The 26,289-nt window shown below is 40.4% G+C and overlaps 1 protein-coding gene across 2 annotated transcripts in view; it reads left to right on the top strand.

Annotated features, from left to right (window-relative positions):
- The window catches only part of RFWD2 (ring finger and WD repeat domain 2, E3 ubiquitin protein ligase), a 160,987-nt gene that overhangs the window by 81,950 nt on the left and 52,748 nt on the right, over positions 1-26,289 (top strand). For both annotated transcript variants that reach the window (XM_014943563.1, XM_014943562.1), the window contains exons 13-15: positions 294-402; positions 2,385-2,466; positions 9,507-9,623. In XM_014943563.1, the coding sequence (XP_014799049.1) occupies positions 294-402; positions 2,385-2,466; positions 9,507-9,623 (308 nt within the window). The remainder of the gene's footprint in view (positions 1-293; positions 403-2,384; positions 2,467-9,506; positions 9,624-26,289) is intronic.

Genomic DNA, 26,289 nt, shown 5'->3' with positions numbered 1-26,289 from the left:
ACAGATTAATACTTTTATTTATTTTAAAAAGAAATCCCAAGCTGTAGCACTTCATATTGGAGGGGGCGACATCGCGTCAGCCAATAAAGCTTTTCTTTTAACTTGTGAGCCAAAGTTTGTTGTTTCCAGTGGGTTTTGGTTTTGTCCTTTCCTGAATGTTTCAGTGGGGTGGCTTGGTCAAGTGCTGTGTGCTTTGCCAAGACGCTAATAGCCTGACATATTGCAAGAATGATTCATGTGTTGTAAGGTATAATTGAATGTAAGATTGACTGGGGCTGTTCTTCTTTTTTAAGCTGTATCAGCTGGAGTAGTTACCACAAGAACCTGCTAGCCAGCAGCGACTATGAAGGCACAGTCATCCTGTGGGATGGATTCACGGGACAAAGATCCAAGGTCTACCAGGTAACGTGCCACCAGTGAGCAGTACTTTCCTACACCACGGACCGTGATGAGGGGAGCAGTATTCAGTCTGAGATCCTGCTTCTAGTCCAGCAATAGGCTTTTACGTTCCACGGGGTGAAATGGATGCTCCTCCAGTTTGGTAGATGTGTCTCAATCTGCACAGCTTTATTGAGCTGTAGTCCTCTGATGGAAGCAGGTATATCTCCTTGACACAGTCATGAGGCAATTGATGTTTTCTTGCTGCTGCTGGTAGGGAATCTGCACAGGGTAAAAGAGTTTCTGGAAGTTCTCTCCTTTCTTTAGAAAACTGTCTTTCGATACCTGTTGCACTTCAGGCTTTGTCAAAAGCCTTTTATAAAATCCTGCAGTGATTGCTGCTGCAGGTGCTCTTTAAGAAGAGCAAAATGCAGACTTAAGTGGCAAGGCTGGGAGAATCACAGAATCTTCTAGGTTGGAAGGGACCTTAAAGATCATCTTGTCCAACCATCAACCTAACTGACAAAAATAGACACCCACACAACAAACAAGGAACATCATCACTAAACCATACCTCCCAGCACTTCATCAACCCGTCTTTTGAACACCTCCAGGGATGGTGCCTCAACCACCTCCCTGGGCAGCCCATTCCAGTGTCTGATAACCCTATGAATGGCATGGTAGGCAGAACCCTTCTTGATACAGTCCTGCGCTCAGCAGAGCAACATGCTCACACAAGTGGGCTGAGCTCAACAGTGAGACCTCTTTCAGGAGAAGTTTCTGGCATTTTGTCTTTTCATGCAATTTAAACACCATGTTTCTGTATAAGGGATTCTCAGAGGCTTGTAATCAGAACAAGGAGGTTGGAAGAGAAGTTGGTCTGCTTGGGGAGAAGCTGGAAGTACTGCAGGCTGTTGTGTGGGTAGCATAGTGCACTGAAACTGGTCAGTGTTAAAGAATGAACTGCAGACTGGCCTTCAGTTCCCCCTTTCTTGACAGCTCAACATAAGTTTTAATTCCTGTTTAAGCCCTTGTTTACTTTTTCATTGTGCTTTGGCCATTTTATAATGCTTGTTTTCACTAATCCTTTGCATATCTCAATTAAAAAGAAATTATACTGGACAAAATAAATCTTGTCTGTTTTCCTCTCAAATATATTTTGCATTTCTTTATGAGGCTAAATAATGAACCTAGAGGGGACCAGCTGTTGCTTATGTTGTAACAAACTCATTTTGCTTCCTGTCAGATTACTTGAATTTTTTATTTGGATTTGCATAGAGGCATGCATACTGACATCTGCTTCGCATGCATTAGAAATCCTTTAGTCACTTTGTCCTGGTGAGCTTGTCATGACATCGTCTTGCAAGCCTGTATGAAGGCTTTAAACAAAGGGTTTGATTGAATTTTGGATTTCATTCAATGCAGTGTTTTGTTTCGATGTGGGATGTGCCAGTATAGCAAATACAGATTTTTTTTCTGTGTTTTGGGGGAGAGTGTGCAGCCTTGTAAGAATATTTGAATGGAAAACCACAGAATTAGATGTCAGAAGTTTTGTTTGATAACACAATAGGAAAGTGAGGATTTCCTGGACTTCCAGAGAGGAGATGTCTGAAACTGCTTTGAACAGGCAACTAATTAGTGGATCAGAGTTTTATTTCCCAATGCCAGAACAAGAGACATCGCACCTAAACCATGCTGGAAAACCAGGTTTTCAATGTGCATTTCCTGAAATAATTCTTTTTCTTTCAAGTAAAAAAAAAAAAAAAATCAGTTTTAGATTTAAAACTTCCATTCTACTGTTCTCTGCTTTCATGTCTAGCCTTCTACTAGCATTGGTCTGATTGGGAGAAAAGATATTTTTTGGGAAACTGCTAAACACAGTAAGCTTTTTCTGTCCAGGACTCTCCCAACAATTTATATTGAACAGCATGTGTTTGGGTTTTTTTACTAGTTTATCAGATTATGGCTCACTGCCCTGCAATATTTTTTCTCATTTCTCTAAACAGGAGCATGAGAAAAGGTGCTGGAGTGTTGACTTTAACTTGATGGACCCGAAACTATTGGCTTCAGGCTCCGATGATGCCAAAGGTATTATTCTTTTTCAGTCTCTGTGCAGAAGGTTTACACTTTGTGTATTCCCTTGGGGAAACAAAAATGTGATATTTCAAGTAGCTGATTCTTCAGCTGCCTTCAATATTGTAGTTGATGTGGTAATGTGTAAAGATATTACTAAACTGTTTGGATCTTAGTGAAGGGGAGGCTTTGTTTGGATTAATGTTTCTTGGTGCAGTGTTCACATTTTTCAAGTAATATGCTCTCTAGCTAGCATTTTCCAGGACACTAAACAAAGCAAAATGTGCTTTAACATTAGTTAAGCTTGTTGAGTTAAGGCCTTGGGGTCTTTCAAAAGAACAGCATGTATTTATATTTCAAAAATGAGGTTTTCAGTGAAAAGGCAGAAGTTAAAAACACCTGCTGCTGTTTTACCTGTAGCTCTGAATGTTAAAGACTGTGCACAATGAGAAGCTTCTCACTTTAACAACGTGCAGTCTATTTCTTGGAGCTTAACAGAGTTGGATGGTGGACTGAATGGGAGCACTGGGAGTTAACTGCCAGCTTTCCACACTCTGGTGTCTGTTGGACACAGAGCTTTTGGAGAGAACCCTTAAGACAAATGTTCCTCTTGTAAGAAGAAATGGGAAACTTCTAAAGAAAAGGATAGCACTGAGCGACATGCAGTGTTCTTCATCCCTAATGAACAAGATACTATCTGTAATACATTTACAATATCAAATTAGAGTTATTAAGCAGCAAGAGCTCTAGAGTTCCTTTCATAGTCAGTGAGGATCAACTCTCTCAGATGGGCTGATACAGCTCTGGACGGAGCTCTTCGTGATTTGCTTTGAAATGATAAATTAATTTTTCATAAACATTAAACTTTGAAAGCTGCTCCCCCTTGCAAACTGCTTTTTCAGTTCTATTTAAAAAAAAAAAAAGCTGTATTAGTGTTCCTCAATTGCATTTAGCAGTCTTAATGTAGCTGGTAATTCCATTTACAAAATGCTGCTTTAATGATTATTTTATATCTAAGGTGTGTTTTAAATATGTTTTGTTATACACTGCCCTTCCCTTTTTGGTGGAAGTCAGGACTTTTCTGTGTGCTTAAGTGCAGCAGAAGCGAACATTCACCTTGTAAATTATCAACCTCTTCATCTCGTTGCTCCCCACTCATGCTATGCATTTGAAAAAGCTTGTCTGCCAGGTAGACATGCATTTATTAGCATGTTAACAAGTCGTCCAGTTCTGCAAAGCCAGCTGCAAGCAGAGCTCCTGTCCCCATTTTAACAGTTCACTTCGTTCGTAATAGTTTCTGAAAACGTAGTGTTTACTTAGAAATTATTGTAATAAAGTCGACAGATCTACATAACTTGCATTTCAATTCACAAAGGTCCTTTGAAGGTGTATCGCGGTTTTGGGGAATAAAACTGGGCTGGAACATTTTATCCTTTACTTCTACCATGGTTTGCCTGTGATTTGCATACATAACCAGCCTATTAGAGACAAAAGGAGTGCCATGTGGAGGTATTTGAAATAAGCACAGATTTTAGAAGTCTTTAAGGTACAGAACAATAGTGGCGAATGTCCAAATTAATGTTACAGTGTCCACATTCCATTTCACTGATCACATTGAAAGGCTTAAATATGAGGAAATGATAATAGCTCTGGCAAGTGTCTTAACTCAAACCTGCCTAACTTAAATTATTGTCTGCTTATCATGTTCATGAGTGTTTAGTTGAGTTCTGGCTAGCTTTAGGTACATATATTATATGTTTGGCCAGGTACAGTGCCTGGGTGGAAGTCCAAGTTCTATGTACCCTTCCTGTCCTCTTTTGCTTCTCTGCTTGTGTGAGGCCACTCTGGGCTCTCTAACAAGAAATATCAATACTGATAGGTATTGGTGTGACTGGAGCAATTGGAGCTATTGTCACCACGCTTCCCCAGAAACCATGAATATAATAATTTCCTGTCAAGTGATCATGACAAGCTGGCAAAAAACTGACAGCTTTGCCAGTCCTTCCAACTTGTCTGTGTATCTGCCTGTCTCTCCTTGGTCTTTTCAGGTTGGAAGCTAATTTTTAAAGCACTTGGTATGCTTGATAGGTGTGTGTTGGGGAAGAAGCTTTTAGATGAAAAAAATCCTGTGCTTCACAGCTGTCTCTGCTCGGGCTCAGGCACAGCAAAGGGGATGCTAACGAGTGGAGTGCTCTTAGGGATAAAATGATTCTCATGTAATTACAAACAGCATCCTTGGGTCCTGCATTGTCCTCTTTGTTAGATGAAGATAATCCAGGAAGCTTATTTATGGAAGATCTTTCTACTTTAATAGCAGATAATGAGAGCATAAAAGCATTATTGTATTTGAAGTAACTACTGTGTGTATGAAAACCTCACTTTTATCTGCAGTTGTTATGCCCTTCCCTTTTAAAGGGGCAAAGGTAGTTGTGTATGTCTGTAGGGATTCAAAGGTGTACGCCAACTAGACAGCAGTGAGCACAATTAAAGTCTTTACTTGTGCTACAAGCAGCTTGTGGAAACAGCATGGTCTTAATTTCAGTTCTTTTATGCACATAGTAATGACAGGAGCTATGATTCGGATGTAAGTAGGAAAGGGTGAATTTCTGCTACAGGAGGAGAAAAGATCATTTAATTTTGTGAAGGCAAAATGATGCCATCAAAGTGCCAGGATAGAGCTGGAGCTAGTGTGCTTAGCTAATGACTTACAGCTGTCTGTTCTGGATTGGGAATGTTGTTTAGTTGTTGTGGTAAAGTTAGCAGACAGAGTGAAATATTTTGTGATGCCACGTGAGGAGAATTTAAGTCTCCGCTGGGGTAGAGACCTGTGTTGGAGTGATCAAGCATTTGTTCTCTGCTCTTGAGTTGTTTTTGAAGCTTGAGGAGATACGAGAAGTACTGACAAATTCAACTGAAGAAAAAGCCCTGGGTTTATGTCCTTTCTGTGAGCTGTAGCCCCTACACTGTTCCCGGATCAAAATGGAAAAGTGGAGCACAACAGGAGCACCTGAGAGCTCTGAGCCATAGCAAGAGGTTACTTTTTCCTTGTCTTATGGCAAGGAGGAATTCGAGCATCTGTTTCATTACATCTAAGAAAAGTAATTTCCATGCTACCTTGGTAAATAAGACCACTCAAACCAGTCCTACAGCCACTGGTTTTTTTATTATAGTGCCCCTGAATTCAGAGGGGCAATACAGATTTGCAGAGTTGGCTTCACAAAAAAGAAGCATGCCTTCTAGAGAGGGAACTAATCTGAGAACTGCAGATGAGAGTTTGCTCCTCTGCTTTGTTGAGGATTTCCAGAGGATTGTTTGGGGCTTCGTCTTCAGTGATAGTTTGTTCCTTTAGCTTTTGCTGACTTTTAACTGGAGGTATAGGTGTTTATTGCCCTTAAAATATCAGGTTAAACTTTCAGTTTGCTCATTTTCCTGGCTAAAAAGTTCTATAACTTCCTGATTTGTGGGGTTGTTGGATTCAAATGGAAATACCTTGAAGGTCAAGAATATGTTGGTAATTAAAATACCAACCTGTGTTTTATGTGTGTATGTGTATACACATATATTATGCTGTGTATTATGCAAGGAGGAGTACCCCGTGGTGATTACCTGCTAACGGTCATCAGTTTACTTTATCCTCCTGAAGCCACACAAGGCAGTGGATCAAAAGTTTTGCTTAGCAGGAAATGGAAATACCTTGAAGGTCAAGAATATGGTGGTAATTAAAATACCAACCTGTGTATTATGTGTGTATGTGTATACACATGTATTATGCTGTGTATTATGCAATGAGGAGTACCCTGTGGTGATTGCCTGCTAACAGTCATCAGTTTACTTTATCCTCCTAAAGCCACACAAGGCAGTACAATTCAGCATCTTCCCCCTTTCCTAGGGATTCTTCTAATCTGTGCACATGAGTTCTCTGGTAGCAATATTTTATTGCTGGTTTACAGCTTTTTCAGAGTTAACGGTAGCCCCTCCATCACATGACCAGATAAGAGTTTCAAGAATGACAGACTGGATGAAATATCCGTACTATCAGTGTACCAGCTGTGTACATCAACACCTTCAGCTATTGCAGTACAGGCTTCTGCTTCTTTTAGTCAGTGTTTAGACATGGAACTGATATATAGAAAATTAATTTACAAACTTACGTTTGGTGTAAAATCTCCAACCAAATAAAAAATATCTTGAAAAGACCTAAACATATTAAACAGAAAAAGTTGTTCTGGAGGCATATTCTTGTTAGGTGAGGAGTAGACATTTGGCCATGTAGACATGTCTCTCTGAGCAGCTGCAAAATTAGGACACATGCTTTGAGAATACATATTTTAGAAGGAGTCAATCTCAGATGGTTGCTTGTCTCATCAACACAATTGTAGGTGTTATCAAGACATCTGTACGTTGTATAATTACTGCCTCGACCTCAGCAAAATTGCTGAAAGCTACAGCAAATAAACTCTACCCTTATGAATTATGCTTTATTAACCTGTCAGTTCTTTTTAAAAAATAATGGGCAGTTCTAGGTGAAACTTGACATGTTTCATTACGTGTTGTTATATGCTGTATGTATCGTTTTTTTATGGCACTGACTAAGATATAATTGGAGCCCAGCATATCCCACAGCAGTTAGATCACAGAAATTACAGACTCTAATCTGCATCTGTTAGTTGTAACGAATATTATGATGGCTTTGAACACGCAGGTTGACTCTTCCCCAGATTAAACGTCTCAGTTTATGACCTGAAAACTTGAATGAAGAAAGGAGCCAAGTTGAAACTGAGCCCACAATTAGCTTTTGCTACAAAACTGAGACCAGATGGCCATTTGTTTATTAGAGGTGGTGTCAAGGAGAGACTTGGCTGCTTTAGATGCAACTTTAAATATTAATACCTGGTAGGAAGGCTTCAAGACAAGCCTGTGTGGTTTTAGTACTAAATTTGAGCAGAACATTGCTCTGAATTGTGAGACCATGTAACCTCCCCATATGCCTCAAGTTGATGCAAAGCTAAATTTGAGCAGAACATTGCTCTGAATTGAGACCATGTAACCTCCTCACATGCCTCAAGTTGATGCAACCTTATCTGCTAACAGTATTCTCTCATAATCATGGTATTACTTGCTTCCTATACCATCTCACCCATAAACTCGATGTCCTCTACGTCCACTGCAACTTAGACTAGACATCTCTTGGTGTCTGTTCACTAAAGCAAAACGCTGATGTTTTATTGTTTTGCAAAATTGTCATTCGTGGCTCCGTTCCCCTCCCTGACCCCTAGCGCTAAACACAACGGAGGAGGTATATCATCCAGCCCCACTTGGGAGAAGAAAGCATCTTAAGACATGCTTACAAAGCTGTTGGTGTCATTTAGAAATGTAGCTAGATGTTTAAGATCAATATTATAGCCCTGGTAAATGAGAATGGATTTTTATTTCTGAAAACCAACAATAGGTGGGTGCTGTTTTCATTGAATTTTACATAATGCTTATATGCAAATACAGCATGCGTCAGTGTTTGTCTTTCTGGTGTATGTGTGTGCTGCTTTATAATGGTTCCAGGCAGCTGTCAGATACCCACACAGTGCTGTATTTAAAATGAGTCCTTAGTGAGCTCTGAGCAGTCATGTATTGCCTTCATCTTTGAAGCAGTTCTCCTGGTTATGGTCAGAAATAGCACAATCTTGTTGCTTGGCACGCTATTAAAAAGTAGGTGCGCTAGAACGAACCTGCCAGTGTTCCTCCTTTTCTTTGACCATCTAAAACATCCTTGAGTAATCCATATGGAAGCCTGGCTGCTGCTTCAAAGCTCCTGGGAAAGACTGACCAAGAGATGGTACAGAGGGGTCCTCAGAGGGTGGGGGGACACACCATAAGACTGCTTACCCCATTTACTGACCACAGTGGGTAACAAGATTCTTGTTCTTTTGCTATTTTTGTTTGCTTCACCTCCAAAGTGAGCTTTCTCTAAAAAGACAGCAGACACCCATTGGCCACAGACCTGAAAAAGCCAAGGCTGCTTGTGGCAGCTGTTTAGGGGATTAAGCCTTAGGATATGTAGCTTCTGTGTGTTCAAACATTGGCTTTGCTTGCTCTGCTTTCTGCCTCTGCATGCTGATAGCTCAAATACAGCACAACCCACTCATCAAGAAAAAGGGGAAGGGAGAACATTTAAGTCTTACTTAAGTCTGTATTGTAGGCATCAATGTGGCTTGATGCCAGTGTGCTACCCCTTCACCTGGACCGTGGACAAAGGGAGTACCTGGCACTCTTCATCCTTAAGGTTAAATGGTACTTCAAGTGTTTGTGGAGGGTGGGGAAGGCTGTATTTTGAAAAGCCACTGGTGTTTTCTGTTGGTTGTCCTGTGAAGCACTGAAGTGAGTACCTGGGGGAAGAGCCCATTCTGTACCACGAAGCTGTTTGCTCAGTGGCCTTGTAGAACAGTAGAGTTGTTGTACCAAGGAAGTATATCATCACAGGAGGCCAGCATACTGATTTCTTTCCTGTCTGTGCCAGTTCCTTGAGAATAAAACAAGCTGTTCTCACTCACTGTGCTCAAGCATAGGTATGTTAGGTATGTTTATTCTGTGCAAAGCAATTCTGCCGTGGAGCATGGAGTTCTTGCAGCCCACATAAGGGACAAGGAACAAAAAGGGTGTAAGCCTTTCTGCTCTTGGTTATATGAATCTGCAGCCCAAATAGCCTTAAATGCTGAAACTCTAACGTGTGGTTAGTCACCTGCTCTGTTCTCAGCTGTGCAGGGTGTGGACTTTCAGCATCTCCTGTGTGTATTGAGGTGGTGTTTACAGTTTGCACTTGAGAATGTTTTCAAGCCTACCAGCCATCAGCAGCAACTGACCCTTTGTAATCACTAGCATCTTGGCAACTGATTTTTTTCAGACCCTACCAGCCATCAGCAGCAACTGACCCTTTATAATCACTAGCATCTTGGAACTGAATTTTTTCAGAATCCTATTTATGAAATAACTAGATTTTATGCCTTTCAAATGAAGTTGATTTTATTGTTTGTTTACTCATTTCTCTCTTTCTATTTCTCTAGTGAAGCTGTGGTCTACCAACTTGGACAACTCCGTAGCAAGCATCGAGGCCAAGGCTAACGTGTGTTGTGTCAAATTCAGCCCCTCTTCTAGGTATCACCTAGCTTTTGGCTGTGCAGGTAAGTAAAAGGGGTTTGGGGCAAAGAGATACTTTTACTTCCTTTCTTTGTTTCTTATTCCTGCCAAAGGTGTGAGGTTGGCTGCTGTGCCCAGGACTGAGGTGTCTTTGCAGTTAAAATGTCTCTGAGTTAGACTTTTCAATTGTGCAGTCACCCAGAAGACATTGTGATACCCAAGGGTCAGCTTCATCCTGCAGCCTGACTTTTTAATTTGGGTGATAAAAGGTCATGAAAGCAAGTCACTCAGTGTGTTTATTGAGATAAGGCAACCAGGCAAAGCTCAGCTTGGAGAGTCTCGTAGCAAAGTTAATGTGTTAACGTGGTGGTGGTTGTTCTTCCTGATTTATAGCGTTGCTCTATAAATACTACAGTCCCATACTGGGAATTTTAACTGGTTTTACCTGAGGCGTGCTGTAAAACAGTGGCTGTGCTTGTTTCCCATAGCTGCAACTACAATCCCCCTGGGAGGGATTGTGTTTTCCTAGGTTGGGCAAAGCATCACTGTTAATGTGGGTTTTTAAATAGTCAGCGGGGAAGGCATGATGAGCCTTTTATTCACTTAAATTAAATTGTTCTTGGTGATAATACAAAGATTCGAGAGCAGAGCAGGTGTCACTTTGGGAGGAAACTGTATCATGCTATGCGTGCAGCAACTGAAACTCGGAGTTGCCTATAAATGTTTAACCAACTCTGCATTTTCTTTCTCCTCGGGGAGTTTTAATGCACTTGTAACTAGATGTTCTGATGACATTTGCCATCTCTGGACTTCAGGAGATACGTTGATCATTCTTGCAACCACTGGTTTGCCATTTGATTTAGGTGTTCCAATTTCCAGGCTGCTTCTACTTATTGTGACTCTTAGGGGGAAAAATAAATTTGCATTTTGATACACTGCAAAAAATGGATTCAAGTTGGAGTGTAAAATATTGACTTGCTTGACAGGCATGTCGCTGAAGTTTAGTGAATTACATGCAAGAATAGAATTGAATTACAATACCTACCAGCAGCATTTGAATGAAAGGGGCTATCTGTGAAAGGCTCTAGGGAAAGATGAGAGCACCAGCTCCAAATGGATCAGCTGCTGATTAAAATAGAGATGTAAAAGCTCCATGAAACAGAATTTTCCCTGATAAATCAGTATCTGGGATTCCTTTCCACCTGAAAGAAGCATTAGGAAGCACTAGGTGTTGTCATGTAAAACCTCCATATTACATGTGCATTTTTATGATCTAGAGAATGCTGAGGGGTAAAATGGTATTTGTACTGGGGAAGAATGTGTAGGCGGAAGACAAGATAACATTTTAAAAGTGTTTACATCTGCTTGATGCTTGGTAATTGAGTCTCTAAATAAAAATTATAATGGATATTTAACTATGATTGCTGAAACAATTACATGAAGTAATTGAACTGATGGGAATGACTTCCCACAAAGGAATTCTAATTGATCTTCCAGCCATAAATACATGTGAAAAAAATGGCATATGAAATTAAAAGAAATACTGGGGTCTTGAAAGATGTTATTTCTGAGCTCCTAAAAAAATTCAGAGTAAAGAAATGAGTTTAGTGTCTGCCTCTGTACTCCATATCAGGATTTTCAAACAGTCCTGTTTCATGTGTTATGATGGAGACAGGCTTTTTCTCTTCCATCAGTTTCATCTGGTCTTGTTTACTAATTTTATTTGGTCTATGGAAAAAGCAATCTAACTTGTAAATAGCGTGATTTGTCACATGGTCTATAAAATTAATAAAGGAAGAGTCAAAGCTAGTTTCCTTGAGTAGTATTGGGGGAAAAAAAAAGGTGGATTGGGCACACTAACTTGGACGTTCCTGTCTGCCCCCCACTAGGAATAAAAATGAATGATGCAAAACACTAACTCAGTTACCAGTGCAGTGGGCAGTTTTAGAAAACTGCCCTGGCTTGTTCACATGCTCAGAGGATTTTCAGTTTTGAAAACTCTTTCAATTATTCAGTGATTTAGTCAATGGTAAAAGAGCCAAGACTTCCTAGCATTGCATGCCTAACAGAGTTTTGTATGATGTTTAGGCAGAAGCACTGCTCCTATATATACTCTCTTGTTTTATTTGTTGACTTCATGGAACTTAGTGCTATATACGTGTATATATATTTATAGTTTAAGACTTGACGAGATAAACAATTGATGAAATGGTTGGGTAATTATTGGTGCTTTGAGATGTAGAAGGAGGAAGTAAATTGGTTTAATATACCATCATTAAATTACCAAACCGTGTATATATATTTATAGTTTAAGACTTGATGAAATAAACAATTGATTAAATGGTTGGGGGAAGTATTGGTACTTTGAGATGTAAAAGGAGGGAAGTAAATTGATTTAATATACCATCATTAAATTACTAAACATACATGTTTCAATTCCCCCCCCCTTTCTCTGTATGCAGAATAACTTGCAAGCTAGTATGCCTTGCTTTAGCAGCTCAATTTTGTCTGCAAGACTATTTTTTTTCTGGCATTAATACTTTTAAATTATAATTTTTTTCAATTTTCATTTCTTGTTTTTATTTTCTCTTGAAGTTCGTTCTTAATCATCCATACAGCTGAAACCCCTTTTCATAAGGTCTTGCCTTTTCACACCTTGTTTATTGAAACATTTTCCTCTGCCCTTGGCAAATTCATCTTGCCCACTTGCCTCCATCTATTAGAAATGCCTCTTTGAAGTGGGTTTTCCTAATCAGATGCTTCCGACTAGATCAGCATCTCTTTGAATCTCTGTGCTATTTCCCCCTTTCCATTCACCACAGAAATGGCAGACCTATCTTAAGGTTCTATCTACTCATCTCCAGTTTACGTATCCTTTCTCATTTGTTAGTAAAATCTTGACTGTTGGTTTACCTCTGCCAGTGAAGCTATATTGTGCACAGTTAAAATATTCAGAGAGGTACCTTTGTGCTTTCTCTCACTTTCTCCGATTTTAGAAGAACTCCCTTTTGAAGAAAAATAGGAAGGAAGATACTGTAAAGTCCCATAGAGGTCTCCCAACATGGGGTGTGAATTATGTGAGCTGATGCAGCAGCCTGTTAAAATGTTCTCATTGCCCTTTTGTTCCCTGTGTGCCTCTATCTGCTGAAGGACTTCCAGCCCTCAAACTTAGGGACTCTTTGGGGTGAGACTCACTTCTGTGTGTCCTAGTGCTGAGGGTGATGGTGGCTTCACCCTCAGCTGGGTCCCTCAGCTCTACTGCAGGGACCATGTTGACACTATGTTGACTCTGGTAGACCCCTCACTGCTGTTTCTATCATACTGCTCCTCCTTCCTGGAGAACATCCCTTTCCTGAAAAGGACATGATGTTGGTTGGAATTGGGATTTATGTGGATTTCTTGCTCAAACCCTCTCTGCTTCATTATACCTGTTGGGTACACACTAGTAGTGATGATGGAAGGAGTTGCTGTGACATCTTGATTTAGATGTAACCACGGTCAAAAATGTTGTTAGATTGTGTATCTCCATATGGAGCACTTTTTCCTTTAGTAGAGTACTGGGTTGCCTTCCAGTGCCATAGAAAATCATGCTTTAGTTGCCACTATAGAAACAAATCCCAGGATTACCATCTAATATGGTTGATATATATGTTTCTTTTTTGGGCTCTTCAGTCTGAAAGCTTTTAGATGACCAAAAGATCATTTTGGTAGCTTAAAACAGAACAAATGCGCAATAAACTGGAAATAGAGCCTATACAAGAGAGGAATGGGTGTTTTGTTTGGGAAATAATTCTCTTAAAACCAGACAGGCACTTCAGGTGAGAAGGAAGGTAGTGTGTCTGGCTGCAGCCTGATAAAATCTGTTGCAGTGGAGAGGGCATATAAAGAAGAAAAGATCCCTTTTGTCTCTTACTTTAATAAAATATTCTATTTGCATGCTTACTGAATTGAAACATTGGGCAGTATAAACTGTAATCACTTCCGAATACCAAATCAGGTAATTTTGTGGTCTTTTCCTCTTTTTAAAAATAGATAGGGTTTTATCCTGAAATTAGCTATATAAATCATGACTGAAGTTGTTATCGTTCTGCCTCAGCAATAGCACTGATGTCCTCAACTCATATTTTTCTAGCAGTACCGTTTCCCTGCTTTAAAAAAAAAAAAAAAAAAGGCTGAAAATGCATGCAATTGTCAGCTTGGATGTCCAAGCTGTGCAGTCTGGGTGAGATCAGACTGTCTGCTAACTCTAGTGAGCTAAGTGTAGCTATTGATAGTAGTGATGCTTTATTCCCAGCATGCTGTAATACTGTCAGCAGCTACCACTGACCTTTTATTTCCCATATATTATGCAGAGATCATGTCATCTAAACTTCAGATTCCTGAGTTCTTACACTAGATGCATCATCCTCTTGCATGCTATATTTTTTTCCCCCATAGGACCCACAAATCTAGCAGGTTGGATTGGAGGATGAGAGGGGTTCCTCAGGGCTACAGAGATGCAGGGCAGAGACTACCTGCTCTCCAGGAGCTTCACAAAATAAGTGGATGCAGCAGACAAGTACAGATGGACAGAGGAGAGCAATAGCTTCGACATGGCCAGAGCTTAAGGGTTTGCTGGGTTAGTTTTAACCTTGATCAGGTCTCCAAACAACTTCACTGCATTGTCACAAATTCTTGAGAGTGTGGGTTCAGATCACAGAATCACAGAATCTTAGTGGTTGGAAGGGACCTCTGAGATCGAGTCCAACCACAAAAAAAAAAAAAAACAAAAAAAAAAAAACAAAACCAAACAAATACAAAACACACCACACCAAATGCCCACCAAAAACACCGCACCCACCAACTAAACCCCACACTCAACACCTCACCATAAACCAATAACCTTGGGCACTAGAGCATGCCCTGAAGAGCCATGTCTACACGTTTCTTAAATACCTCCAGGGATGGTGACTCCACCACCTCCCTGGGCAGGCTGTTCCAGTGCCTGACCACCCTCTCAGTAAAGTAGTTCTTTCTAATATCTAATCTAAATCTCCCTTGCTGCAACTTCAGACCATTTCCTCTGGTCTTGTCGTTCGTCCTTTGGGAGAAGAGGCCAACCCCTGCCTCTCTACAACCTCCTTTCAGGTAGTTGTAGAGGGCAATGAGGTCTCCCCTCAGCCTCCTCTTCTCCAAACTAAACATGCCCAGTTCCCTCAGCCTCTCCTCATAGCACTTGTTCTCCAGGCCCCTCACCAGATGAAGTGCCCAGGGCAGGGAAAACATGGGGCAGTGCTGATTTATATTGGTTCTGCTACTAATAGCCTCAGAGTTTGAGACTGTCTGCATTGGGGCTACTATACTCCCTACTAAATATTCCCGATTTTGCTTTTTTTCATCTCTTCCTTCACACTGGAAATTGTGGGGCCAAAACTGAATTGCCTTTTTTCTGGATTAGTACATGCCCTGATCACAGAGCACCAGTGCCAGCCCCGGACACACTTTTGGCAGCCTGAATTGAGATGTGTTAGCTACCAAGGGGCAAATCCTCACTAAACGTGAGGTCTCCTCCCAGTGCTGAGGCTTCTCTGCTTTCTTGCCTGCTCTGTCTCTCCTCCTTATGCCTTTCCCCACTTGTACAGTGACACTGTGACATTTCCCTAAAAAGTGCTTTTCCTTCAAAGGTAGTTTTGCCCTTCCTCAGCAGGTTTTGCATGCTTTTTAAAGATCTTCCCTGTGCACCATCTTCAGCTTTATAGAATGGCATCATACTCTGGCTTTGGAAGCTGCTGCCTTCCTTTCATTGTTGAATGGTCACAAAACTAACGATACAGATCCACAGCATCCAGCATGCCAAAGGATTCCTGTTGCTATGTCAACAGCTTTGTTTTCATTTGCAACTATTTACCCATCCCTTAGGATCTCTGCATCGCCCTGATGCACTTGAAAGTTCAAGGTCACATGTGGCTTCTTTATCAGCATCGTTCAATTTTGCTAATATACCTGGTGTCCAAGTGGGACCACTTTGGAGACCATCCTTGTCCAGTGAAATATTGATTATTCTGCTGCAGTAACTGGAGCAGTGATTTCTCTTTTCCAAACCTCTCTCTGTAGAGCTAGCCTTTCATGCTGCCTCAGATCTGGGTGTCTTGCCTGGCTTGTCACTCAGCTCAGAAGAATGATGTGATATTAATGACCAAGAAGGCAGTGTGCCTTTTTGGAAGAGAATTAATGTTTTCCAGCTGAAAGCAAGGTCTTACCTTAATAGATTCTCATGGGTAAGTACTCTGCTCTATTGAAAGTCTGCAGTGACTCAGAAAGAATCTATTTGTGTGAATATATGACATGCTTAGGGTGGAGTTAGGCAGCTTCTTTGGGCTTAAGCTACGAGATTACCTTTAGCGTATGAATTGAGTGCAGTGTTCAAAGGCACAGCCAAAAAGGTTAGGCATTTCTTTTAAGCCTGTGGAAAAACTTCACAGCAGTGCTCAAAATTCAGCCTTTTTGAAATGGGGATGGCATGCAGCAGTCTAGGACTTGCCTGTTACTTGTGTTGGACTTTACCTGCAGGGTGTCTCTTCTTTTTGTGGGTATTCAATAGTCTTCTAGTCCATGGTCTCTGAAGCTATTGTCAGGGGAAGTAGGGGACAAGGTCCACGTTGTGGAAGTGCACATTTGTGACCATATAATTTAAACTCATTCCAGAATTCATTGCAAAGGTTTCATTTGTTGTAACCTTTGAAGCATCTATAGCACTTCAGTAAGTTGAGGGTTGCGTGTAGGAATCTGTATTTTTGGCCAGTGTGGCTATAATAATATTTCTCTTCCAACAGTACCTATTCTGGGAGAAGCACTGAGCTTAGTGGGGTTGTTGAGGTTAGAACACCATCCTGATGGTTTGACTTAAACATTATCCCTCTTCATGGATGCTGGGATGTAAATAAAAGTGAACCATCAAACCATAGCTTCTGCTATCCTGGTGAAAACAATCTTTCTGGCATTGGTAGGTAGATCACATTCTGCTTCTGCTCGGGACTGACAATCAGGAGAACTGCAGCTATGCCATGTTACTGAAACCTACAATTTTTTCAGTTAAGCTCACTCGCCTGTATCTGCACGTCAGAGATGCTACAAGATCAGCCAGGCACTGCACAGTGTTGTCCTGTTTCCTAGGAAATAAATCATGAAGGGACATGACACTGCTCACAGGTGTGCAGGACGTGTCGCATGTGCAAATTTCACATAAGCTTCAGAGTTTAAAAGCTTATATTAAGTTCTTTACTTGCACAGAAAAAGTAGTCTCTGACTTGTGTTGGATAAAGCATTTGCAATGAATAGTGAGTAACAATATAAAGACCTATTGGGAGTTTCCTAGCTTTATCTCAGAGGTCATCACACTTCAGTAACAAGTGAATGAATAAAATGAACTTGAAAAGCTCCATTTGATTCTCTGGAGAAAAGGATGAATCTGCCATTAGCAGAAATGAACGTGCTAATTGTTTGCTTAAATATTCTTTTCCTGAACATTTTGTCTTACAACTGGCGTAGAAGTCATTTAGCCAATGATACAAAATTCAGATTTAAATTGAAATGAGCCTTGAAATTCAGGAACAGATAGGCAACTCCAAGATTCATCTTTTCCTCAAAATGCCAAATTGCTCTTGCTACTAGCTGTTGCTGTATCCCTTAGAGCTTAAGCTGGATTAATCCTTTCCAGCCTCTGCAGTTTCCAAAGCTGCGGTTTCTCTGGTAGCTCGTTTAAAGGAATTGCTTGTTGGAATGACATCCTCTGTAATGGCTTCTTGTGTCATCTCCTGCTCAGACTGCTGTGTAGTTTAACTGTTCCACCCTTTTATTTGGGTACTGCACGCATTTAGACTTTTATAACATACACTACTCTTTCCATACAAACCGGTGAAAATCTGGGAAAACCTGAAGCCTGCAAATGCAGTGTGAACTCTCATTTTTAAGCATCTTTTCATAGTGTCTGAGCACCATGAGTGTTAAGAAAAGAGTTTTTTAATGTTTGGATAGGTTCTTCTAAAGAGCCTCATTAGTTCTTTGAATCTCAAGGTGACTAAAAGGCAGTAGATGTGTGTACAAATTTAGTGGACTCGTTTCATTGCCTAGCTAGAGCATACATAGCTCCTTTTCCACACTGGATACCTGTGTATCATCACGTGTTTTCCTGTGCTTATTTCCTTGGCCACGTAGTCCACCATACCTTTGGGGTACTGGTTCGAGCATTCTTACCTGAATGTTGAATATTAGCAAGTGCAACACTATTTAATATCCGTCATCTCTTCCAGTGGAGTCTACTGTGAGGGCAGTTTAGGTAATGAATCAGATCACCATCTCCAGAACCTAGTTAAAGAAGGCTTATGCTAGTGAAGCAAAATGTAGTTATGGACTACCCTGGACCAGGGTAGGTTCAGGCTGGATATTAGGAACAATTTTTTCACTGAAAGGGTTATCAGGCATTGGACTGGGCTGCCCAGGGAGGTGGTTGAGGCACCATCCCTGGAGGTGTTCAAAAGACGGGTTGATGTAGTGCTGGGAGGTATGGTTTAGTGATGATGTTCCTTGTTTGTTGTGTGGGTGTCTATTTTTGTCAGTTAGGTTGACGGTTGGACAAGATGATCTTTAAGGTCCCTTCCAACCTAGAAGATTCTGTGATTCTGTAAAATCAGGTTTGATAATTCCTCAGCTGCATGTTGTAATGCGTGTGGCAATAGCCTGTGCTTTCCCTGGAACCAGTTTGACTGCTCTGAAGCCTCTTTGTTTGGGTTTGTGTGATGTTTGCTGATGCAACAGCTTTAAGGTTTTTGTCACTTCCTAAATGCATCCCTAAAATCTTAGGGAGGATGGTCCTTTTCATATCTGCCTTTCTTAATGTCTCCATTCCTTATCTACATGATCTTAACCTCTTGGAGCATGTGGTCCTGGGACTCTGACTGTGCTGCCCTTTCCCTCCATCACAGCTCCATGACATGCACAACTTTGAGTCATTTAAGAACCCGAGCTGACCATGGGTTTGCAGTAAGAACAAATACTGTGTGCAAAAGTGTCTTGAATTGGGGGAGATCTGCTCAGCAAATGAGGTAGTACTTTTGACTTTGATAGATGTATCCAATACTCCATACAAATAAGACTCCTGGCGCTCACGTGAGAAGCTTCAGATCTTCAGAGATATAGTCTACTTAGCATGGGTTGGAGCACCTTTTACTATAAAATGACTGTTCCTCACATGTCCAAACTTATCTTGGACATCAGCCTACACTCACTAGTGCATGTAGAGTCATACATGTTACATAGTGAGAAATATATATATAAAAAATTCTTTTTTTCCCCTTCAGACATAAAGAATGAATTCCTCCAAAAACTGCAGGTTGTTACTGCTGTTGTCTTCATTGGTTTTGTAACATTAGTAAATCTTCCTTATGTGTGCTGAATTTTTTTTTTCTCCAACAGTCTGATAGAAGGCAATCTTTGAATTGCACAAAACCCAGCTATTCCTTATTCCTGTGAGAAATCTCTGTAACTTGTTAAAACCATAAAGGTCAAAGTTGCAAAGGAATTCTAGAGAAATCTGTTTTGCTTCCCCCTCTCATCAGAGCCCTTTTCTCAACTGATTAAGATCTCTAATGTTTTATGTCTCCTCCCTCTCTCCTTAATACGAGACAAGTTATTTAGGGTGGAGGTTTTATGGGCTACTGTGTCAAAAGCTTTAGACAAGTCAGTAAAAAATGTCCCCAGTGTGTAAAGACCATTATCCATAACCCAGCAAATGTCATCTGTAACTTCAAGCCATAGGGAATCTGTTGAATACAAAGGTTAAAAACCCAGTTGGCGGTTTCCATCAAGGCTGCTGTTCCCTTCATCTGTTCAGCAGAGGGAGATATAGATCTTTAGTGAAATGCTGGTGTTGATATACATTAAAAAAAAAAAAAAAGGCACGTTTGGTGTTAGTAAGAGATGAAAATCACTGGCTAAAGCAGTGTAGTCTTCCCTGCAGAGGTCTGTCAAAATAGTTCAAGTGCTAACCTGAAACCCTCTGCTGTCACGTCCTTGAGCCTTTCTTTGGTAGAAGGAAAGGTAGGAGGTGTTTATTGTGCTGTTGATTTTGCCAGAGAATAAACTGAGGCTACTAAACATGTTTAATCTAACCTCAGCTCTCTTTAAATCAGTTTTCATGGAGTGGACCTTTCTCATGTTGCTTCCTTTGTCATCAAGTTTGCTAAACAGAACACTGTTTTTCCTTCTTCTCAAAGCTGTACTGTTCCTTTGTTTCAATGAAAACCTGGGCTCAATTTGTGTTGGATTCCCTAAATACAATTTTTTTTTGAGGCTGTGGCTCATCATCTGTATTGCAGTGTAGGAAAATGAGATTGAGTTGTCATCCCCTAATACCCATGTGATTTCCTCCGCTTTAGAAACTTCCTTTCATCTCCTCACTAACATCCTGGGCTCTTTGGCTTTCTCACTTAAAAGGTTGGGTTTGATTGGTTTTTTTTATGATTTTGCCACCAGCAAAATAAATCACACAGACTTCGCTTAATCTTGTTGTTTTCAGAGCATGCAGTAAGGGAAGAGCACGTGAGGGAGTATTTAACCTGCAAAGAAAATATCTATTGAATGTTTTGTGAAAGCTCAGCCCCTCTTTGGGTTGCTATTGAGTTTTTGACACTTATGAAGAGGTGGTGTGGGGGAGCTCCCTGGCAGTCTGGTACAATACTGTTTGAGACCACTTCTCTAGACAGAACGTTGATAGAAAACATGAATGAGGTACCTCGTCCCACATCATCTCAGGCACACACATGAAATACAAAACAAGGGCATTGTTCTAGTTGGATGCTGTGGACCAGAGCATTGCTTCTAGAAGAGATTGCTGAGATTCCTCTAGGGCAACAGAAAATTATTATCCAAAGAAAAACTGGTCCTTTACCGCAAAGGGAACTCCAGGTAAAAAGAGGAGGAAAAAGCAAATGCATCAAATGGGTAATTTTGTCTTAGTTATAGAAAAAAAAACTACTTGCAATTTCTGTTGGAACAGAAAATTGTGAATACAAAGCCATATCCAGCAAATATTTTAATGTGCTTACAATGATGGCTGTTGGGATAAAAAATTTCTTGGTTTATTGGTTTTTGGTTTTTTTGAAGGGAAAGTATAGACAGGAAAAATAAAAAAAACACCATAGCTTTGCCTGCGCTGCAATGTTCTACAGGGAGTTGTTGGGGTGAAATGGATTTATTTCTGCGCTCTCCTCCTCTTGTGATTTTTCATGCTGCAAGTGGAAAACAGCTCACTGCATTCTTCAGCAAAATGCTCTGGATAGTTTTGTCTGTCAAAGATTCTTTGCTTCAGGCTGTATCAAACCCATTTTTAATCTCCTTCCTTGCAGTAAGGGAAGTGGTTTGTAAAGAGGGCATTGATGTCAGCTCACTGCTGTCAATATTGTCAAATTTCCTCTTCAGAAAATTCTTGTGTTAATTTTTGGGCTTTATTCGCTTGAATTCAAGTTCACTTTGTTTCCCATCCCTAATGCATTTTGCCTTTTCTCTTTTCCCAGAGCATCTATTTTCTTTATGTAGTGGAAACTTCTGCACTGTCTTCTCTCCCTGAAAGGGCTTGTGATAGGTCAAAGTCTGCACTGACCATATCCTATCCTGATACTACTCTGTTAGATGAAATAAATATCTTTATACTGTTTCTTTGGCTGGAAGGTTTCCTCACCATTCTTTGTTGAATGCCCAAATACCACCCTGCCTTTCTATTGCTATAATAAGGACACTTTTTTTTTTTCCTCCATATACTCCCTTCTACCCTGGAAGAGACATATGGATGTTCAAACTCCACCTTGCCTTTCTATTGCTATAATAAAGACATTTTTGGTTTTTTCTCCATATACTCCATTCTGCCCTGGAAGAGACACATGGATGGATGTTCAAACTCCAGCCTGCCTTTCTGCCGTATTGGAAATTCAATCTCCACCCTAAACTTCTTGACCAAAGATCTCTGTCCTGTTATTTGGTACTATAGACTTGGCAACAGTTAAAGTTCAGCAGCTCTCCATTTTTCACTAGTGGGGAGAGAAAAACAAAAAAAAAACCAAAAAAAAAACCACCAAAAAAAAAAACCAACACAATTCATGGACAACTCAAGTTGTATGGCAGTGCCTTATGCCACCACTGTCATGTGGGAGTAGGTAGACAAAACCTGAAAGAGCTGAGAAACCAGAAACCTGTGCAGCAAAACACAGCCTAAACATTAATGCTGTAATGCTGAGAGGTGGGCTAATGCCTTTCCTTTCTTATGTCAATAGCAAATAGCTTAAATTTGCGTTAAAAATATCTCCCTAATCCTCTGACATAAAAGTACTTTTCAAGGCAGCTAAGATGAGGGAAGAGTTTGTAGAAACTTTTGTCTTTGGAAAGCTCAGAGCTTGAGTGAGTAGGACCCTTGATCACAATTATTGAACTTGGAAGTTGAATCCAATTTTGCGGTTGTTCCTTCTTGAGCAGGAAGTTGGACTGGCTGGATTCCAGGGGTCCCTTCCAACCTACGTTGTTCTACAACTTTCAGGGCCCTTGAGAAAAATGGATTTCAACCAGAAACTTCACTCTGCATAGGATTAACTTTGCAGTTTGAGCTTCCTCATAATTAAATCCCGAGTTGTCTTTTGACCAACCTTTGATATTGCTGTCTTTGTGGGGAGGCTCTGTTTCCTGGTGTGGAGGTATGCAGAAGATCCACTGGAGAGGTTCCACTTCATTACTAATAGCTTTTTAGTTAGTCCTTAAATAAGTATGCAGCTTGTGAGATGGCTTCGCCGTCAAGAGAGTGCTGAGGCTTTTGTAAGTTTCCTTTCAAATGAAAGGAAATCTGTTTTAAAGCATTTACTTGTCAAGTCTTGGGTTCTGATAGCAACTGCCTGTCTTTTCTCAGGTTTTTGAGAAAGAGCAGCACTTGTTTACCTGGCCCTGGTTCAGGTTTCTGTAAGGACTGAGCATCTAATGTGCCAAGTCATCTTCAGCGTACTGCAATACAGTACACTGCTGAACTGTATTATACAGTGTACTGCTGTTGATTTGAATTTATTTTTAAATCAGGATGTTGTCCCTTTTTATCGCCTTCCTCTTTCTCCTCAATAACAAAAGAGGAGAGTTTTCTATCGGTGAACACTGAGGTTGCATGTGAGCCATCCGATTCTGTTTCCATTTTTAGTCTAGCCAAAGGCTTTACCTCTGAGGATGCAAGCTTCCTTTTTATAGCAAGAAATCACAGTGAGCCTGGCTGAAAGAGATGTTTGGTTAACCCATCTCGATGTTAGTTCTGTTCTGCTGCTGCTTGTTTATCTATGTTCAAGAAAAATTCATTAAGGCAGCTTGCCCTCTCTCCAAGGAATACCACTTAAGGGAATGAGAATGTGTACTCTTTCTTTTCACCCAGAGACACTTGAAACACAAGCTTTGGTTTGAACCACTGAGTTCTGGACACTTGAAGGCATAAGGATATGATTATATTTTCCTGCTAAACAAATTGCTTGGGTAGAATTCTGTGTAGCTTTGAAGGCTTCATTCTGTTTCTCTGCGTGCAGAGTACTTTTGCTTATGCTTGCTCTACAGAAACAAGTGAAAGGAAAGATCAGTTTCTAAAGGTAGATGTTTAAATATAATTTATTGGATTTCAGCTAACCGCCTCAATGTGTATTGAGCAATGAGGGCTTCCTTCAGGATCTCTGGAATCATTTTTTAACCAGTGAAAGTAGAAGTGGATTCAAACTCCGTGAAATCATGTCCCTCATCTTTCTTTCTGACTGAAAGATATTTTGTGGGCTTTTTTGTGCCCTTTTATTTTGTTGGTCTTTAGGTGTCTTGAGGATACATCTGCTGACCTCCAATTAGGTTATCTTGCACCAGATGTGCTCTGACTCAGTTTAGATCTTGTTGAACAAGTTGTTTAAATACATTCCTCAGACTATAAATTTTCTGTTATTCTTACTACTGATGTAGAGAGTTTCAGTGTTGAAAACGTGCAGCTTTGGTCCAAGCTTGAAGTTCACATGCAGGAAAACAAATAAATGCAGCTGGGGGAATAGTCAGCTGAGGACATGAGTTACTAGATGCAGCAAATCAGATCATCATGGTCAAAGACGCACAAGAGAAACCCATTTCAAGGTTATGCTCTAGTCTGGGTTTCTGTTCCAGTAAAATGGTAGCATGAGACCTGCAGGATTGCATGCTGTAGCCAGAGCATTAATATATGAAATGGATTTCACTCCTAAGTTTGGTATTATTAAAAAATAGTCCAAAATATGCTTTGATAACAGAAAATGTGTAACAGACCACTTAAAACGCATGCTGTAGCCAGAGCATTAATATATGAACTGGATTTCACTCCTAAGTTTGGTATTGATGATCTCTTATTAAAAAATAGTCCAAAATGTGCTTTGGTAACAGATGTGTAACAGACCACTTAATATCTGGCTCTCAACCCTACAACTTTGGGTTTGAATATGGGCATCTCCTCAGCTGTAACATTTGTCTGACCTGTAGCAGTGAGCACCACTTAAATTCTCAAATCTCTAAGCAGTGAAAAATCCAAGTAATGGAAAGTACTTATTTTTTTGAACAGATCAATAATCTAAATATTGAACAGTTAAGAAATATGCATTTCTAAATGATTGAAATAAGAAAAATGGTCATTGATTCTCCAGCAATTCAGTTTTCCAGAGGAGAGCCACAGTTCCTTTGTATGCAGCTCTTAGGGCTTTCTAGTCGTTACATCCATTGAATATAAAACTGTTGCATTGCAGGTTAACTTTTCTGTTGCTGTTCTTGCCTTTATATATCTCTGAGTACGTGGTCAGAAAAAAATCCTTGGGGGATCTGCGAGTTGGCTTGTGCCATAGACAGGTTAACATTTGTGGTGAAGGTGGGTGAAGCACATGCCCTGGAATATGAATGTTAATATAAAACTGTTGCATTGCAGGTTAACTTTGCTGTTCTTGCCTTTATGTATCTTTGAGTACATGGTCAGAAAACAATCCTTGGGGGATCTGCAAGTTGGCTTGTGCCATAGACAGGTTAACATTTGTGGTGAAGGTGGGTGAAGCACATGCCCTGGAATATGAATGTTACTTGGAATTGCTGGCTACCTGGAGAGTTATATCACTCTGCTTTTTGGGTTGTGTGCGTTGCAGGTAGGACTCAGTGAAACATAAACTGCTGCTCTGTGATGCTCTTTCCTAACCCTTGCTTACCTTTTTCTGGAGTTCCCGCTCCTCTGTACACATTAAGAGCTTTCCAATAGGTAATTTGAATGTAAATCTCGCTAGTAACAGCTGTTTTGTGAATTTTATTAACAAATTTAAGTGTAAGAAAAATAATTTTTGGCAAAATAGTGGACTTTGGGTTTTTTTGTTTAAACAACCAAAAGTCCAAGAGCAATTCCCCCTTTCTGAGCAGCTCCGAAACTACTTAAGATGCTGTTAGCTTTATTAGCAATTCCCAGCTGTCTCTTGTTTTCTTTCAAAGTTTTTAATCTGATTTCCTAAGATCATGTAACTACATCACCAATTTGTGTGCTGTGTCCCTATCCCTGCAACCAAGCTGAGTCCAAGGACAGAGGTTGAGGAGGTACTACTCATCTCCTCAACCTCGTACATCACAAACCCATCCTTCCCTTTCAGTCTGCTCCTGCTGGCTGGAGTTTTGTGAATTTATGAGCTGCCGAGCAGCGAGGGATGCCATCCTTTGCTGACGCGGGTTATATTTACTGAAGAGGTGGTGAGATCTTGCAGAAGTTTGGAAAAGTCTGAATTCTTGATTATTGTTCACTAGGATGGCTCAAAGGTGAAAGCAGCGGGCATCTTTAGGGAAGTAAGCAGTTCTTGAGTGTTCTGGAAAAAGCGCTATTTAAAAACTCAGGCTTGTGGTTGGAGACCTCTCAGCAGCAGCGGCAGAGCTTAGCTGCCCTTTTTGCCTTCTGAGTTCACTTAAATAATAATATATATATTATAAAATACTGCCTGCCAGCAAACATTTGAATTCAGAAGGCACAGCAGCAGGATTCTGTCGTGCTCAGCTTCTGCAGTGACACTGAACTGGACAAGAATTGTTTTAGAGTGTTTAATTTGTTATGGTATATATAAATGTTCTTTTCTATTATCTCATATATATTTCAATTAAGCCTGAATGCAGAAAAAAGTAAAGCACTGAAGCTGTTGCTGCCCAAGGGTTAGGCATGAGGCTTTTAACTATGTAAATGTCATTTCCAAGTTGAAATTGTTCTAAGTGAGTTTTCTGGAAACTGTAGAGCTGCACAAAAATTGCCGAATGATGATTTTAATGCTTATGTTTGAGGAGCAAAGCAACAAGCAAATAAACCTTCACATCACTGGTTAGTGATGGAATATGCTCCGTGACTTTCCAGGAATGCTGAAGGCAGGAGCCAACGGTGGGAAGCTGGATGAGCTTATGAATTCTTGCAGAGTTCGGGAAGTGTTTGATTCCCCTCAATCCCCATTTTATTTTCCTTACCTTCACCTGGCTCTTTGGACTAATTCATCTTCTGAGCTTTCTGGAGCACCTCGCCTTGGACACACAAGTCTGCCCAGGATATTGCCAATCACTGTCAATTTCAGCTCATCAAACTCCACCAGGCAAGCCTGCTACCCAGGGTACCTGGGAGTTGTATTTTTCTCATTTAGCTTCATTTTTGGGCTCTCC

Source organism: Calidris pugnax, unplaced genomic scaffold (assembly GCF_001431845.1).
Source record: "Calidris pugnax isolate Ruff unplaced genomic scaffold, ASM143184v1 scaffold63, whole genome shotgun sequence".
Taxonomy (NCBI): Eukaryota; Metazoa; Chordata; class Aves; order Charadriiformes; family Scolopacidae; genus Calidris; species Calidris pugnax.
This window is presented reverse-complemented; position numbering and strand designations above follow the sequence as displayed.